General features: G+C 44.6%; 1 protein-coding gene across 2 annotated transcripts in view; it reads right to left on the minus strand.

The window, feature by feature from the left end:
- Positions 1 to 251: 251 nt before the first annotated feature.
- LOC122942276 (collagen alpha-1(XV) chain-like) overlaps positions 252 to 18,491 on the minus strand; it is a 36,312-nt gene continuing 18,072 nt past the window's right edge. For both annotated transcript variants that reach the window (XM_044299795.1, XM_044299793.1), the window contains 10 exons: positions 14,973 to 15,044; positions 14,012 to 14,053; positions 13,897 to 13,924; positions 13,695 to 13,729; positions 7,833 to 7,967; positions 6,136 to 6,195; positions 5,810 to 5,878; positions 5,043 to 5,237; positions 4,077 to 4,192; positions 252 to 1,549 (listed from right to left, as the gene is read on the minus strand). In XM_044299795.1, coding sequence (XP_044155730.1) covers positions 1,339 to 1,549; positions 4,077 to 4,192; positions 5,043 to 5,237; positions 5,810 to 5,878; positions 6,136 to 6,195; positions 7,833 to 7,967; positions 13,695 to 13,729; positions 13,897 to 13,924; positions 14,012 to 14,053; positions 14,973 to 15,044 — 963 coding nt within the window. In that variant the 3' untranslated portion in view covers positions 252 to 1,338. The remainder of the gene's footprint in view (positions 1,550 to 4,076; positions 4,193 to 5,042; positions 5,238 to 5,809; positions 5,879 to 6,135; positions 6,196 to 7,832; positions 7,968 to 13,694; positions 13,730 to 13,896; positions 13,925 to 14,011; positions 14,054 to 14,972; positions 15,045 to 18,491) is intronic.

Consider the following 18,491-nt stretch of genomic DNA (forward strand, 5'->3'; position numbering starts at 1 on the left):
ACTAGCAGGCAGCTATATTGTGTATTTTCTATTTCAGACACTAGCAGGCAGCTATATCATGTATTTTCTATTTCAGACACTAGCAGGCAGCTATATCATGTATTTTCTATTTCAGTATTGTTTATTAAACTTTTACAAAAAGTGGTAATTACAGATCTTCACAAATCAATCACAGAATAAATCAAAATCTTCATTCTGGGTGGTTAAGCAGGATTTATTAATGTCATTTGCTTATATTATCGGTAAAGCAATACAATTCAATACCAAAAAATGCAGTGGGGGCATCGGGGGAAGAGTATAAGGGGCACAGATGTGTAATTGCCGTGTAGCCCCATATCTTGTAGGGCAGACTAGTCCTATTATCTGCCTAAAGTCACAAAGTTTGACACATGCTGTGTTTGAGCAAAATTTTGCACCCTGCTTGCAGGAGTTAAAGGGGTTATCCAATACTATAAAAATGTCCCGGATCCCTCACAGTGAATATATTTACCCTGCTCCGCCCCTGGTCCCCGAACTGCCGCTGCAGCTTCTCCGCAATGCTAGGGAGGCTCGTCCCCTGCCTGCCATTGGCTGCTCCCCCCGACACTGGATGTTTTCATCCGCGCACAGGGAGAAGCAGCAGCGGGGACCAGGAGCGGCGCAGGGAGCGAGATAAGTATATTCACTGTGAGGGGCCCCGCATATGGGGGGCATTTTTATAGTAGTGGATAACCCCTTTAATTAAAAAAAGAGTTGAAGTCCTATTTTATCCTTTATACTTTCTGTCCTTTTATGATCCAATCTTGATTTTGGTTTCAGGAAACTTGACCAAATGCCCCCTATGTGTGCCCATCTATAGCCTCATCTGTCTGCCCTTAGGCTGCAGGCTATAAACTGCTGTAAAACTGCCTGCCAGTCTGTAATCTGCGGGCTTCCCTGCTTCAGTTCTCTTCTGCTAGTGAAAATATATTTTAGAACCTCAGAAAATGCAATTACTGACGACTGTCTTGCAGTCTGTGCTGCCATGTACAACGAGCTGTCAAGGGGCGCAGCTGTTTTATGGGTTTGTATGACTAAATAACAAAGATGGTCACAGTGTAGTTCAGACGGCACCGCCAGCCCCTATGTCCATTACGCAATGTGTCCGGAACACATGCTGTATTATATTATTACTGGACTGGCGCTGCTCCTTAATCTACATTAAATCACGGGCACAGCGGTGGAGAACGGTTTTAGAAGTAATGCCCAGGAGTTGTGGTACAGGACAGCCACGTAGTGACATGTTTGCTAGTTACATATACAATATAAATATAGGAATATAAATATGCAGTCGGCAGGGAGGATGCTGGGGAACGGTGATCACCACATATAGTAATATGGGAAAGCTATTTCAATGCATAGGACAGCCAGTGTTTTGGTACAACTGAAGGAATCATTTTCTTGGAGCCATTGCCTTGTGAATGGTGATGCAAGGCCTTCTGCATTGACTTGGTTTCTCCATTCCTTGCAGTTCCTGCCACGTACAGAAGATCCCCTTTGGCCACAGCCATGCCAGAAAGCCTTATGTGGCCTGGAAGTGAGAGAAGAGAGTGAGTTATATGTGAATACTTATTAATCCTTAAAGGGGTTATCCAGCTTTTCCTCAGGATAAGCCACCACTAGCTGATCATGGGGGGTCGTGAGGATAGGCCATCACTTAGTAAAAGCTGGACAACCTCTTTAAAAACAATATGTTTATCCTTGGAAATAAGTACTGAATCTGGGATTTTGAATACAATTGTAAATTAGACTTTGTTAAGGAGATTACAAGTTACCATTAAAGGAGTTGGTAATAGGCTGGTGATAGAATAGGTCTGATGGGACTCTCATTGATCATGAGAACAAGGGGTCAACCAGTCCCTATGTGAAATTACACACATTCCCCGAAGAACTGCCTGTAAAGTTTTGTGTGTTTACAACAGGCACAACAGTCAGCAGGTGACTACAGCCTTCATGTATGGTTAGGTTCACATGGAGGATTTTGCTAAACCCAAATCTTCTGTGATTTCTTCTTCAAAAACTTCCATGGTTTCTGCCACTGATTTTCTCTTTGAATGCCGCAGACCCACCTGCAGTTTATCCCCAGTGAATGCTTCGAGATGCATCTTTCTGGACACTGTGCCAAAAAGGGACATGTCCCTTCTTGGCAATTTGCCAGCTGCGTGAACGGCAGCAAGGCCTCCCATTGAAAACAATGGGAGGTGGGCGCCACGCGGTAGCTGCTGGAACTGTAATGCCCTGGAGCAGGGGTGCTTTGAAGTCTGGACATTTGTGGACATTTGCCCCTGTTTCCTATATGCAAAGTCATCGGCACAGGACTAAGATTTCACTGTCACAGTGCCATCTATTGGAATTGTAAACTTGATCCTGTGTTAGGGTACTTTCACACTAGCGTTAAAGTTTTCTGGTATTGAGTTCCGTCACAGGGGCTCAATACCGGAAAAATTGGATCAGTTTTATCCTAATGCATTCTGAATGGAAAGCAATCCGTTCAGGATGCATCAGGATGTCTTCAGTTCAGTCCTTTTACGGTATTTTTCTCTCTGGCCAAAAATGCTGAATACATGCCAGGAATATATTAGTGCCAGATCCGGCATTAAAATTGCCGCATTGACGGATCCGGTCTTCCGGTCTGCGCAGACCTTTAAAAATGTAAAAAAAAATAAAATACCAGATCCGTTTTTCCAGAGAGACGGATCCGGTATTGCAATGCATTTGTGAGACGGATCCGGATCCGTCTACAAATGGTTTCCGTTTGCATAGAGATTGCCGGATTCGGCAAGCAGTTTCGGTGACTGAACTGCCTGCTGGAATCGAGCAACGCAAGTGTGAAAGTACCCTTAGCTGTTGGAAATGCGGAGAAGCACAGTGCCCTCTAGTGGACTTACAGAGTCACTGTCTGTTTAGTCAGGAATTAAATAACATTTTGCATGCTGCACCACGCCCACTACTGCTCATTTACATGAATCTGAATGTTAGTACAACATTAAAATGAAAATTTTGACTTTTAGCAGGGATAATGCCTGCAAGAGATGGAATTGAAATCTCAATCTACCATTTTCAGCTTCTACATGGTGTTTTCATTTGATTTTTTATTTTGACATGAAAAACCCACTATAGAAAGAGGAGAATTAATTGACAAAGTGGAAATTTAAAATGAAAAAGGCTTTTTTTTTTTTCATTTATTTTTGACACTTATTACCCACACTGGAGTTGGAAAAGAAAATTCTAATGGAGAAATGTAATTTTCTTTTTAATTTTGGCATGCATTTTGCAGACACTAAATGAAATTAAAATGTTAAAACGTTATTTTAATTATAATTTTAGTTTTTTCTATTTCATTTTAATTTTGTCAGGTTTTGCCTCCCATACACTCCACCTCTCTCATTAGAAGTTTCTAGTTTATCCAGAAACTGTATGTAAGGAGAGCAGTCAGAGCCCCTAGTGTTCTGCAGTTAGGGAACAGTGCTTAGAAGTAGAGACTCTGCCAGTCTATTCAGTGATCAGAAGAAGACTCTGAGACGGGGATACTCTGCCACAGACCTGGGATCACCAGCCTTTGGGCAGGGTACTAGTCTTCTAAGCAAAAGTTAGGGACAGCTAGCTCAGGCCTTTCTTCAGCATCAAATCCTTCTTCTGTCAGGGAGTAGACTGGAGAAGCCAGCCCTATGCTTCACCTGTACTGTTTTGCACCTGAATTCCTCCAGTAAAGAAGCACGGTGGTTTACTGCAGACCCTGACTCTCTGAACTTATTTCCCATCGGGGTGCACCACGCTTTAACATCCCTTATGGAGAGCAGCAACACGTGTCCAGGGGACCTAGCGTAGTGTTGGGGCCACCCCATACCTGGCCACTGCAATTCTGCAACATTATTCCGCCTGCAGTATGAACTAACTGTGGAGAACGGCATAGCCACATGCCACTCTAGAAGTTTTTCGCATATCAGGAATACATAATCAGGTTTCTAGGTAAATATGTGTGTCTAGTTTGTTTTTCATATGGCAGTTTTGTAGTATTTCAGATGGGCATGAGGGCAGATAGGAGAGATTTTGCTTACCACAGAGTGTCACTGAGAACATTTCTTCCATTGAAAGAATAAATTGGGACATCAGATTTATGGAGAGACAATTTACTATCAAAAAGAGAGTTCCAGTTCCTAATTAGCAGTTCACCCTACAAACAAAAAGAAATAGGATTTGTTGTACTTCTCTCAAGTTTAAAGGGGGTTTTCCCGATAGTTTCCGGTAGTTCAGTATTGATGGCATAGTCTCAGGATAGGACATCAATATCTGATCACTGGGCATTCAACTCTCGGAACTTTTGGACAGGGGTGGTGCCATGTTTATTCTAATTCTGGATGACCCCTTTAAGATGTAATACCAAGCACAGCCATTATACACACACATATATACCGTATTTTTTGCCCCATAAGACGCACTTCCCCCCCCCCCCCCCAAAAAAAAAGTGGGGGCAAAGTGCCCCTGCGTCTTATGGGGCGAATGCTGACACATATAGCAGTGTCATCCACAGATCCACTACCCCATAACAGTGCCATCCACAGATCCCCCCACCATCATAATGCCATCCACAGATCCCCCCCACCATCATAATGCCATCCACAGATCCCCCCCACCATCATAATGCCATCCACAGATCCCCCCACCATCATAATGCCATCCACAGATCCCCCCCACCATCATAATGCCATCCACAGATCCCCCCACCATCATAATGCCATCCACAGATCCCCCACATAACAGAGCCATTCACAAATCCCCCACCCCATAACAGTGCATCATCTATAGATCCCCCATAATAGTGTCATGCACAGACCGCCATTAGTTCCATCCCACCAAAAGCACACCTTTTGGTAAAAAAAAAAATTCTCTTATTTTTCTCCTCAAAAACCTAGGCGCGTCGTATGGGCCGCACCGGCCCATAAGACGCACCTAGGTTTTTGAGGAGGAAAATAAGAAATCAGTATTTAATTCCCAGAAAACCCCATTTAATGGAAATTGCTTACCTTCAAGTTCACAATGGGGAGACCTCTATCAGTCTTTTTTACTATAGAGGACAGTGATTGACTGGATGAAGAAAGAAGTGCTCTGAATGTCCCAAAAAGAGACATCTCTTGAGCCTGACGATAGCACTGTAAGTCAGCTCCCCGTATCCCGGTCATGTCTCCAGACAGAGGTATGTTTAGTGCTATTAGGCGAAGCTGGTGATTCAATAGAAAGAAAGCTAAAGATTACTACTCCTAGCTTGCTGCAGCAAATGGGCACATCCCTGTCAGCGATGCTGTGGAGTTGGAGTCGGATTCAGTTTTGGGTGGTGCCAGAGTCAGTTGAAGTGTACCAATTACAATTTTGGCTTCAACATGAAAATATTAAATACCATATATTATTGATGTTTTATAATGCATTTATTAAATGCATAGCTTCTTGTATATTTGCTTTAATTTAATGAAGTTCAGAAATTTCAATCATATTTATATACGTATATTGTGTTCTATCAAGCTAAGGACTGTATTTATCAGCTAGTTATTATACATGAGCCAGGAGTTGGAGTGTGAAAATATATGGGAGTCAGAAACGCACTTTCAGCTTTCTGACTGCAAAGCCTTGCCTTTCAGCTGTACCCTCAGCACGGCATTCTGACACTTATTAAAACCTTTATATACAGGATGCTGGAATGCTAATAATTAATTGATTACCATCCAGAAAGTGCCTTTGAACTCCCCTGAACCACTACAAGATCAATTTTGATAATGTGAACATTTAGGTCTCTTACTGAAGGAATTCTTGGAGGGATACTTGGCAGCACTGCTACAGTGTCCTCATGAATATCAGAGTCTTCATCCTGAAAATACAGATTTCTCTTACTAAAACCGGGTTAGAACCGGGCCATAGCAGTTGATATGTACAAATCTGAGGACATACAGCACTAATGGGTGAATTCATTATGTGACATGGTCAGCTCAAGTAAGAGTGGAACAAAGTGCACCCCAAGTTGAAAATAATACATATATGCATCTACAATATCTACTATAAAATTACATCTGAGCAAAATGTTGGATTTATTGCAGGTCTTTGTTAATACAGTTCTGCTCTACTCACCGTTACTTCCTCTGCCAATGAGGGGTCGTCATTTATTAAAGCCGAGTCAGACTCTTCCAGCTGAAAGAGACAGTTATCTGAGTAGCAACTAGGACTACAAATATATTGCATATACAGTGCATTCAGAAAGTCTTAATTAAGACCCATCCACTTTTTATTTTTACATTTTGTCATATTGTGGCCTTTCCCCCCATCCATCTGCACTCAGTTCATGTCACGGTCCCTTCAGATGTCAGGAGATCAAGGAGACTGGTGGAGCGTGGAGGAATCTAATAGCCTCTTTGATTACTCTTTATTCAGTTATTTGTTTGTGACCTCATCCCCTGTTTCAGGTGTAGCTTAGTACTCATTTAGTGTTGCACCACCCTTCTGACCGTGCGGTAGATAGCTTCCTTTGGGTTTGGCAGAGTTGGTGTGAGGTCGTCTCTGGTGTTCCTGCTCTTCCATCACTACAGAAGTTGTGTTGCGTTGGTGTGTGTTTTGTTTTCCCTTCCTTGCTTTTGTTACTAGGCTTCAGGGAGATGCCTGTTCCTTCATCTGGGAAGGAACGGGTTGCCTCAGCTCTGACAATATTTTTAGAGCTCTTTAGGGTCTCCAGGGTCCCAGGTTCCAGGGTGTGGGCATTTCTACTTTCAAGGGGTGCCCATACGGTTAGGAGTCATGGCCTGGAGTAGGGTCACTAGGAGGTGACCTTTTCCTTTCCCTAGTGTTGAGGCCCAGTGGCTTTCCTTTTCCCTCCTGGTTGTTAGTTTGGTGTTTCCTCCTATGCCTCATTCGTGACAGTTCCCCATTATAAAAAAGTGAAAATAGAATTTGAGAAATGTTTGCACATGGACATAGCTATTCTGACCCTTTGCTATGACTCTTACAATTTAACTTTGGGGCCTCCCATTTCTTTTGATCATCTTTGAGATGTTTCTTTACTTAGAATGGAGTTACATCTGTGGTAAATTCAGTTGAATGTACATGATGGGAGAAATGTCCAGAAGGTCAACCATCACTGCAGCATTCCTCCAATCTGGGCTTTATAGCAAAGTGGTCAAAAAGAAGCATCTCCTCAGTAAAAGACACATGAAAATTTGCAAAAAAGCACCTAAAGGACTGTTAGAAACAAGATTCTCTGGTCTAATGAAACCAAGAGTAAACTTTTTGGCCTAGATTCCAAGCGTCACATTCGGAGGAAACCAGGCATCCCTAAAGTGGAGCTTGGTGGTAGCAGCATCATGCTGTGGGGTTGTTTTCTCAGCAGCTGGGATAGGGAGAAGGGTCAGAGTTGAGGGATAGCTCGTTCATCAGGTACTCGCATCATTCATGTGGTCACCTAAATCATCTGCTGCTGGCAAACAACAAGTCTGTATGAAAACGAGTGATCGCATTAGAGATCACTCCTCCCCATACTGTGGAAATACAGCATTCTCCTTCACTGACGAGCAGGAGCTTGTCGGGAGGGAACGCTTCCTTCCCAACAATCGTCTGCAATATTGGCTGATGTAAAGGGCCTTAAGTCCTGAGTAAAGCATCTGAATACTTATGTCAATGCAATATAAGTAATGGGCATAATTAAGGCGAGTATGATTGCTTTAATTATTTTATGCCATATAGAGCCTTTAAAAAACATTTTAAACACCAAGACAAGTGAGAAAGTGGATGGTGTACAGAGCATTTCGCACATGACATCTAGCTAGTTTGAAACATACCATAATTTTACTCCATCCCACGTTGGTTCTGAAGAAAGCACTACTTGGTTCCTTCAGATACACCAGGCTGCCCTCTTCTACTTCCTCCCAAGCCTCAGTCATCTCCTCTTTGTTTGCAAAGACCCAACTCTGCACCTATTGCATCACAAGAAACAATATTATGCCTTCTCTCATGGAAAAATACATGATTGATATGCATTCTGAAGATTTTTATCCAGACATCAAGATCAGGCCAGCAAGAACTATCCAGTCCATTACTATATTCAGCTAAATAATTGAACACTCTCATCATAGTTGAGACTATCCATTGGCAGAGGTATAGCTAGGGGGTGATGGCGGATTATAAAGACCATAGGTAGGGGCAGGGGACAGGTAATACATACTGTATACCTCCGCCACAACTTTTAATCAATGGAGTGCTGTAGTAATGAATTTTGAATGTCACTACTAATGTTGTAGTTGGGAGCTCAAAGAGAAGCCACAGGTGAAGAGATGACATATTTGGGGTGATTCATTTTTATAGAATATTATTAGAAATGAATAATTATATACTGGAAAACTGAAGTACTAAAAGTCCTAGCAAAGCATAACACGTCCGCAAAATGGGTCCGCATCCGTTTTTCAATTTTGCGGAACAGGTGCGGACCCATTCATTTTCCAGCACCTTGGCATTCCTTGATGAAAGCAGTGTATGTGAGTGGATCTCTCTTATCTTTGCAGGCACAACAGACTCCTCCCTTGTGCTGACACCGCAGACTGCAGGGAGAAGTCAGCAGGGAGGGGGAGGGTACTACCTGCTGAGGAAAAGAGGGAACTGCAGGAGCTGAATGAGGCTGATGCTGCCAATGTGTGGCCTCAACCATGGTTCCCAGCTATCTGTAAATCCCTGGACAGTCTATAACAAGCATCCTCAAACTGCGGCCCTCCAGCTGTTGCAAAACTACAACTCCCTGCATGCCTGAACAGCCTACAGGTATCAGCCTAAAGCAGGGCATTGTGGGAGTTGTAGTTGTACAACAGCTGGAGGGCCGCAGGTTGAGAATGCCTGGTCTATAAGAACAGGTGACTTTTTTTCTAGTGTCTGTGAAATAAATAGATGTGTCTGTGATTTTATTTTTAAGATTGGTGGTGCTTGAGTAGGCCATTGTGATTGTAGTTAGCATTATATCAGTATAATGAGTTGAATGCATATATAGACAAATCTATTATTTGCCATCTATATAATTCATTTTGGTTTTCTGGTTCCCCTGTAAAAAGTGTTAGCTCTCCATGATTTTTGGACAAGTTGTCCAGAAAAAAATTGTGAACCAGACTCCTCCAATTGTTTAAAGAAATGCAATGGCCTCCTTTTGCTTGTAAAGACTTGAAAAGAAGGTGGATTACTGGCTTGGTGGCACCTCTAAGCATATGAATACTTTGGTTGACCATGGGCTCCAGGCGACCACCCAAGCCATCGATATAACCCACCACTACTGTCAGGGGCCTGGTGGTGTATGTGCCCCAGACATTCAGTACCAGAGGCGTGCCAATAATCAATTCTGACTTGGTCAGGGTATCTACATAAAGGCCTAGGGCAGCAAACTGAATCCTTGTCCCAGGCAGGGCTGGCCTTTGGGGTGTGCGAGCTGTGTGGCCGCACAGGGCGCCATGGCAACAGGGGCGTCCGGCGGCCGACACAGCTCGCAGTCGGTCTCTTACAGCAGGCCGGCCTGAGATTGTGTGAGGCGAGCTTGGCAAGTTGAGCCGCTGCAGCTGCCAGGTCAGGTTCCGGAGCGTGGAGGAGGAGCTTAGGGGCGCAGACGCAGTGTCCAAGTGCTGCGCCTTCACAGAGAGCCGCAGAAGGATCCGCTCAATGTGTGAGGGCGGCAGTCGGTGCTCTGCAGACAGGGAGGGAGCAGAAGACTTCAAATAGTGAGTACCTGTTCTAATTTTATTTATTTTTTTACCAAATATCTTTCATTAAATGGGAGCAGGGGACTGGATAAGGGTGAGAGACACTTGGTATGATTAATGGGGCAGGGGACTGAATAAGGACGACAGACACTGGGTATGATTAATGGGGCAGGGGACTGAATAAGGACGACAGACACTGGGTATGATTAAGGGGGCAGGGGACTGGATAAGGGTGAGAGACACTGGGTATGATTAAGGGGGCAGGGGACTGGATAAGGGTGAGAGACACTGGGTATGATTAAGGGAGCAGGGGACTGGATAAGGGTGAGAGACACTTGGTATGATTAATGGGGCAGGGGACTGAATAAGGACGACAGACACTGGGTATGATTAATGGGGCAGGGGACTGAATAAGGACGACAGACACTGGGTATGATTAAGGGGGCAGGGGACTGGATAAGGGTGAGAGACACTGGGTATGATTAAGGGGGCAGGGGACTGGATAAGGGTGAGAGACACTGGGTATGATTAAGGGGGCAGGGGACTGGATAAGGATGACAGACACTGGGTATGATTAAGGGGGCAGGTGACTGGATAAGGGTAAGAGACACTGGGTATGATTAAGGGGGCAGGGGACTGGATAAGGGTGAGAGACACTTGGTATGATTAATGGGGCAGGGGACTGAATAAGGACGACAGACACTGGGTATGATTAATGGGGCAGGGGACTGAATAAGGACGACAGACACTGGGTATGATTAAGGGGGCAGGGGACTGGATAAGGGTGAGAGACACTGGGTATGATTAAGGGGGCAGGGGACTGGATAAGGATGACAGACACTGGGTATGATTAAGGGGGCAGGGGACTGGATAAGGGTGAGAGACACTTGGTATGATTAATGGGGCAGGGGACTGGATAAGGGTGAGAGACACTGGGTATGATTAAGGGGGCAGGGGACTGGATAAGGACGACAGACACTGGCTATGATTAAGGGTGAGAGACACTGGGTATGATTAAGGGGGCAGGGGACTGGATAAGGGTGAGAGACACTGGGTATGATTAAGGGGGCAGGGGACTGGATAAGGATGACAGACACTGGGTATGATTAAGGGGGCAGGTGACTGGATAAGGGTAAGAGACACTGGGTATGATTAAGGGGGCAGGGGACTGGATAAGGGTGAGAGACACTTGGTATGATTAATGGGGCAGGGGACTGGATAAGGACGACAGACACTGGGTATGATTAAGGGGTCAGGGGACTGGATAAGGATGACAGACACTGGGTATGATTAAGGGGGCAGGGGACTGGATAAGGATGACAGACACTGGGTATGATTAAGGGGGCAGGGGACTGGATAAGGATGACAGACACTGGGTATGATTAAGGGGGCAGGGGACTGGATAAGGATGACAGACACTGGGTATGATTAAGGGGGCAGGGGACTGGATAAGGATGACAGACACTGGGTATGATTAAGGGGGCAGGGGACTGGATAAGGATGACAGACACTGGGTATGATTAAGGGGGCAGGGGACTGGATAAGGGTGACAGACACTGGGTATGATTAAGGGGGCAGGGGACTGGATAAGGGTGACACTGGGTATGATTAAGGGGCATGGGACTGGCTTTGGTTGACACTGGGTATGATTAAGGGGGGCAGGGGACTGGATAAGGGTGACAGACACTGGGTATGATTAAGGGGACTGGATAAGGATGACAGACACTGGGTATGATTAAGGGGGCAGGTGACTAGATAAGGGTGAGAGACACTGGGTATGATTAAGGGGGCAGGGGACTGGATAAGGGTGAGAGACACTGGGTATGATTAAGGGGGCAGGGGACTGGATAAGGATGACACTGGGTATGTTTAAAGGGGCAGGGGACTGGATAAGGATGACAGACACTGGGTATGATTAAGGGGGCAGGGGACTGGATAAGGATGACACTGGGTATGATTAAGGGGGCAGGGGACTGGATAAGGATGACAGACACTGGGTATGATTAAGGGGGCAGGGGACTGGATAAGGATGACACTGGGTATGTTTAAAGGGGCAGGGGACTGGATAAGGGTGACAGACACTGGGTATGATTAAGGGGGCAGGGGACTGGATAAGGGTGACACTGGGTATGATTAAGAAGGGCAGGAGACTGGCTATGGGTGACACTGGGTATGATTAAGGGGGCAGGGTCTAATTGAGGGGGCAGGGGACTGGGTAAGGGTGACACTGGGTATGATTAAGAAGGGCAGGGAACTGGGTAAAGATGACAGGGTATGATTAAGGAGGGCAGGGGACTGGGCAAATGTGACAGGGTATGATTATGGGGGGCAGGGGACTGGCTATGAGTGACACTGGGTATGATTAAGGGGGGCAGGGTCTAATTGAGGGGGAAGGGGACTGGGTAAGGGTGACACTGGGTATGATTAAGAAGGGCAGGGAACTGGGTAAAGGGGGCAGGGGACTGGCATCAATGACTGATGACAGACTAACCTCTTTATCAGTATTATCAATTGAAAGCGATGTTTTGAAGACGTTGGACATGAACAACGTGATTGATGAATTTGCAAAGACAAAAGCACGTAAAGTTCTATTTTGAGCTTCAGATTAATATTACTTGTCAGGAGGTGTACATTTTGTTTACCAGTGTTCACAGTTATTATTGCATTTGCACATTATATTATCTCTAAAAACCAATGTTAAAAAGATTTAAGTTAGCTGTTTTTTTCAGTATTTAATGTATTCAATATACATTATTACCAGTCAATCCAGTTATTTATTATTGTACTTGTTTGCACTTAAATTATCTGTAATTTTAAAAAACTGTTTGTTACAAAGATTGTTTTCCTCTTTGTGTATGTTTAGGTGAACCGAGGGGGGCCACAAAATTCGCTCGCTCAGGGCGCCTGAACACCTAAGGCCAGCCCTGGTCCCAGGTGAAGGGAGGAAATCCTAGTTACAACTCTGCTTATTGGTTTACACATAATTTGGATCAAGAAAAAAACAAAAATTATTTGAAAATGTAATTCAGGGTTATTCTACCACAAATAGTGACACACTTGTCAACAGTTTGTATGTGATCTAATCGCGTAATTGGAGCTAAGCTGCGACAAGGCTAGAGCCTCACGAGCACTTGTGGCCTCACGACCTAATGATAGTGAATGTGGTGGTACAGAAATCCTGCAGATTTGGATTTCTGCCAACTGCCAATTCACAGCAACTTGTGAATTACTATCCTTAGGTACAGTGTAGTAATGCAGTTATGGCTAACCTCTGGCACTCACGGTGTGGTGAAACTACGACTCCCAGCATGCTCCATTTATTTCTATGGAGTTCTGAGAGCAGCCAAGTTTTACCAACGCTGGAGTGCCGGAGGTTATCCATCACAGTAGTAATGTAATCTTACGTCACTCAACTACAAGTTGCCTTGTAGCTGAGTGTAGACTAAGGCCACATGCACACGATTGTGTGACGGCTGTAGCAGTTTTTAAGACCACAAACGCTGACACCGACCATGTGTACCCCGCATCATGGTGCGGAACAATTGACATCAGTAGGTCCGCAATCAGTTGGATGCTGCCAAAGATAGGACACGTTCTATCTTTTGTGATGCAGAGGCATGGGCCCAGAAGCACATGGAAGGGCTTCTGTGTGTTTCCGGGTGCTTCTGGGTTTGTGCCTCCGCGCAGCAAAAGATACAACATATCCTATCTTTGGCTGCGTCTTGCGGATTGTGGACCTAGTCAAGTCAACGGGTCCACACTGTGATGTGCACATGGCCGGTGCCCGTGTTTTGCGGATCTGCAGTTTGCGGTCAGCAAAACAGGGCATGGCGTAACATGGTCATGGAAGTATGGCCTTACAGACAAACCCCATGGATAAGTATGCTGCTGATTCTGCAAGAACTCAGCCATGTTTTTGTTGTTCTATACCACCCATGTATAGATGGTGACAATGTGGCCTGGTCTTACCTTCTGATCAAAACGACGTTCAACTGGCCCAGAGTCTGATGGCAACAAAAACATCTAAGTTAGATAAAAGAAAATTTGAAGGCCAAAGCCCTGACAGGTTATATTGGATGAGGAAGGAAACAAAATAATGACTTATTGCATTCATGTCCAAATGATATGAGAGCATGATCAGAAATGAGAACAAAAAGAATAATATAGTTACCTGGGTCCTCAGTTTTTCCATTGGGAACCTGTTTAAAATGAATAAGAGGTAAATTGTGGGACTGTACGTAACCTACCATTTTCTACATGTTTTTGGTCATACAAGTCCACGTTACCGTCTGCTTGCAGTGTGGTCGTGCTGGGACAGGGAACACTCTCTGCAGAGAGATAGGTATTCCAAGTAAAAACACTTCCTATTTTAAGATTCTCTCTATCTTAAGCCTCATTCACACGTCAGTGATTTCCATCAGTGATTGTGAGCCAAAACCAGGTGCAGATCTTTCACTTACACCTTATGTTTCTGGAGACTCCAATCCTGTTTTTGGCTCACAATGACCGATCGAAATCACTGACCGAAACATTGGCATGTGAATGAGGCATTAAGCTGGTTTCAGACCACATCCATACTTTTTAACAAAGAATAGGAATGGACCCAGACACAAGGAAGAAGTAAGAAATGTATCCCTTTTCCCTGGGTCTGCTCCTAAGTTTGATGAATAAAGACGTACAGGAAAGGCGACTTTCACATCTGCGCTTTCCCTTTCCATTTTTGAGATTAGTCATAGGATCTCAATACCAGGGGAAAACGCTTCTGTTCTGTCCCCATTCATTGTCAATGGGGGCAAAACTGAACTGAATTAAACGTAGTGCAGCAGAATGCATTCCTTTCTGTTTGGTTGTGTCCCCATCGAGGACAGAATAACTCTGAAAGCAACGTTTTTCTGTCCGCGATGTGATGCGGAACAAGACGGATCCGTCATGACTCACAATGTAAGTCAATGGGGACAGATCTGTTTTCTCGGACACAATAAAAAACTGATCCGCCCCCCATTGACTTTCAGTGGAATTCATGACGGATCTGTCTTGGCTATGTTAAAGATAATATAACCGGATCCGTTCATAACGGATGCAGGAGGTTGTATTATCATGACGGCGGCGTTTTTGCTGATCCATGACGGATCCAGCAAAAGCACTGGTGTGAAGGTAGCCAAAGGAGTTTCCCAGAATGTGGTGTGAAATAAGCCTAATTGATCTGTAGTGTGCAACTGAATGATGCAAGAAGTACATAAAACTTACATTTAGATAAACAACCCCAGGTGGTCCAGGAGGACCTGGTGGGCCGGGCATTCCAGGGTTTCCAGGAGGGCCCTGTGTGGAAAGTCATAATTTACAATTTTAAACTTAGCATTATAGAAAGATCTGTCTGCTTTTTGTATCACAAATTGTATCCATGCAATTTCTATGTGTGATTCAGGCCTCTTTTAAACTACCGTATGGCTATTTCAGTGTTTTGCGGTCCGTTTTTCACGGATTGGTTGTTCCGTTTTTTTGTTTCCGTTCCATCTTTCCGTTCCGTTTTTCCGTATGGCATATACAGTATACAGTAATTACATAGAATAAATTGAGCTGGGCATAACATTTTCAATAGATGGTTCCGCAAAAAACGGAACGGATACGGAAGACATAAGAATGCATTTCCGTATGCATTCCGTTTTTTTTGCGGACCCATTGACTTTAATGGAGCCACGTAACGTGATTTGCAGCCAAATATAGGACATGTTCTATCTTTGCACGGAACGGAGATACGGAAACGGAATACATACGGAGTACATTCCTTTTTTTTGCGGAACCATTGAAATGAATGGTTCCGTATACAGCACGTAAAAATGGCCCGCAAAAAAATGGCAGAGATTTTTTTGAAGGGTAACTAAACCTTTCCAAAAAACAAAGAGGCAGAAGTGCTGCTCTGAGCACCCTTTAAGCCTTAAAGGAGTTTTGCCATCTTAGACAATGGGGGCATATCGCTAGGATATGCCCCCATTGTCTGATAGGTGCGGGTCCCACATCTGGGACCCCCACCTACAATGATAACGGAGCGGGGAAATAAACATAAGCCGCACTGCGCATGCGCAGCCGTCCTCCATTCATTTTTATGGGGTCGCCGAAATTAGCCAGCTGGCTCGGCTGTTTCCGTCTACCCCACATTCACTTCTATGGGAGCAGCGCTTGTTGGTGGACGTACTCCGGGAAATCCGGTGTCCTCCAGCCACAGCTCTCTCCGCTCCGTTCTCCTTGTAGGTGTGGGTCCCAGAGGTGGGACCCGCACCTATCAGACAATAGGGGCATATCCTAGCGATATGCCCCGATTGTATGTGATGGGAATACCCCTTTAAACAGTTTTACTTGGCTACCTGAGCATGTGATGTAGGGGTTCCGTGTACTTTCTATTGATATATACTTAACATATTCAGACAGCCAAGCAGAGCTGATTAAAGACAAAGGGGCACAGTGCTCAGAGCAGCGCTTCATCCTCTTTGTTTATGTAGAATCATAGAATCATCATCACAGTGGTGTATGGGAAGCTCCTGACTTTTTCCCAACAGATGATGCTGGAAAGAAAAGGATCAAGCCAACTGAATTTTTTGCTAGACCCCAGCCATACCGAGGGTGTATGTGTTATAGGGTAATCAGGAAAGATAGCTGTTGATTGAACATGACTTCAGCCAACAGCCATTGAAGGCATATGGCCTGCCTAACCCCTTTAATGAACGCCATATACTGTTTTTACGGAAGCAGCTGATGGTAATTTGGATGTGCCACTTTTTTACGGCAGCTCTTTAAAAGAGGATTACAATACTATGCACTCTGCCGTTCCAATGCCGAGGCTGTTGCTAACAGCATTGGGTACTGAATGGAGACCAATAAATTTGGTCTCAGATCATGTTAAAAAGTTAGGTCAATAGTGGCTACACATCAAAGGTTTATGACCCCAGGTCACTATGATAGCCAGGGCCTAACAATGGCCCCCAGGCCTGCCATGTGTATTTGCCTATTAGGACTAGCCAGAAGCATGGCCTAATTGGCTGCCTGTCAGTACAGGCAATATTGCTTTGTAATACTATGTAGAAGCAATCACAAAATCACAGGCTAAATTCCCTTGCAATCATAGCAAAATAAAGTTGATTTGTTATTTTTATTGAGTGAGAAAAAACACACAGTAACCAACCAATTCTGCACAAAACAAGCCCACATAAGGCTACTTTAACAACATTCAATTTACGGCTCTCTCAGTACAGGACAAAAAAAACATTTCACTTTTTTTTTTATTATGCAAAAGTGCTAAAATGTAAAATGGTAAACTGACCATATTCATTTTGACCCATAGAATAAAGTTATCGTGTAATTTTTAGCAAACAAAAAACTGCAAAAAAACAATAATGGAAATGCATTTACTCTCCGCTTTCACGGAAACTCGCCATTGGCAGAGTGCAGCTCATGAAGGAAGTCACATGTCATGAGCTGACTTGGTGGGTATATAACTTGTACAGTAGGCTGTCTGCACACATATTCCTTGTTGCTGTCATGGCTAAAAGGGGCGAGTTGCAAAAAGGGATGATTATTGGGTTTCGGTAGATGGGTGGCAATATTTCTGCTATGGACTTTGTGAACTGGTTCACATGCTTCGGTCTTGAAAGTGTATTGTGAGTGAACAAATGGCACCATTGTGAATAAGCAATGTGGAAACTGCGTAGCACCACTTGTCATTCATGTCAAAGGTGAACATTGGCTATGAAGGTGCGCAAGGGTTGACTGACACACTTCAGTTGAGAAGCTCACCACCAAAATGAACCAGGAGGCGAACCCTACTACGTAGGGTGCTCTGGATAGTCATTGCAACTCTGCTAACAAAGTTGGATCAGCAGAAAAAGACTTCAATTTTTGCGACAATATTGAAATTGGATCTTTGCTGATGAGTCACGTTTTCTGCTTCATCGAATGGATGGATGTTTGTGTGTCAAATTGTCACGGCTGCGGATGGGGGAAACCCTCATCCGTGCGGTACCCGTAGATGTTTGGTCACTGCTTGGCCAAGACCACAGGATCAGGGAGCAGGTCACCTCCTAAAGCCTCCCTGATCTGACCCTAACTCCTAGCGGCATGTGTTGACCTTAAAGGTAGGAGGACTCATGCTCTGGAACCTCGGGTCCCTACTATCCCTCCGCAGGTCCCTAAGCTAGGAGCTGGATAGACTACCGGTTCCTCCTGAACATGGAGGAACAGGAGCCTAGAATGGCCAAGCTGTAATTAAGGGGAATCCAATACAACTTATGGCAGTGGCAGGTACGTGGAAACTACAACCTCACCTACCTGCCACAGACACACAGCCTGGAACCCATGTAAAAGTGCTGTTTGTCCACAACAACAGAAATGACAACAGCACACACCATACATCACACGGGAAACCAGGAAACCATAAGGTGCAATAAACAAGCAACCACATACACATAAACATAACATCAGACAAGGTAACAATTTTTATGACCAGAAGTGTGGCCCCCACTGGCAGTTGGTAAATAACCAGGAGGATGTCTCCAGCAAGCATGGCTGAAGCACCCTCTGTGACTACTGCCTTCCACTGAGGCTTTATAGGGCCAGGAAGCCACACCCAACAGTCAGACACACCCAGTGCACACACACACTAGGAAGGAAGTTAACCCTTCACACACCAGGGAAGGGAAGTCAGCAACTTAAAGGGAAAAGCACACAAACACACTCACCTGTTACCGCCGGCAACAGCATGCGTGGCAACCGTGT

The sequence above is a fragment of the Bufo gargarizans genome, chromosome 6 (genome assembly GCF_014858855.1).
Source record: "Bufo gargarizans isolate SCDJY-AF-19 chromosome 6, ASM1485885v1, whole genome shotgun sequence".
NCBI lineage: Eukaryota > Metazoa > Chordata > Amphibia > Anura > Bufonidae > Bufo > Bufo gargarizans.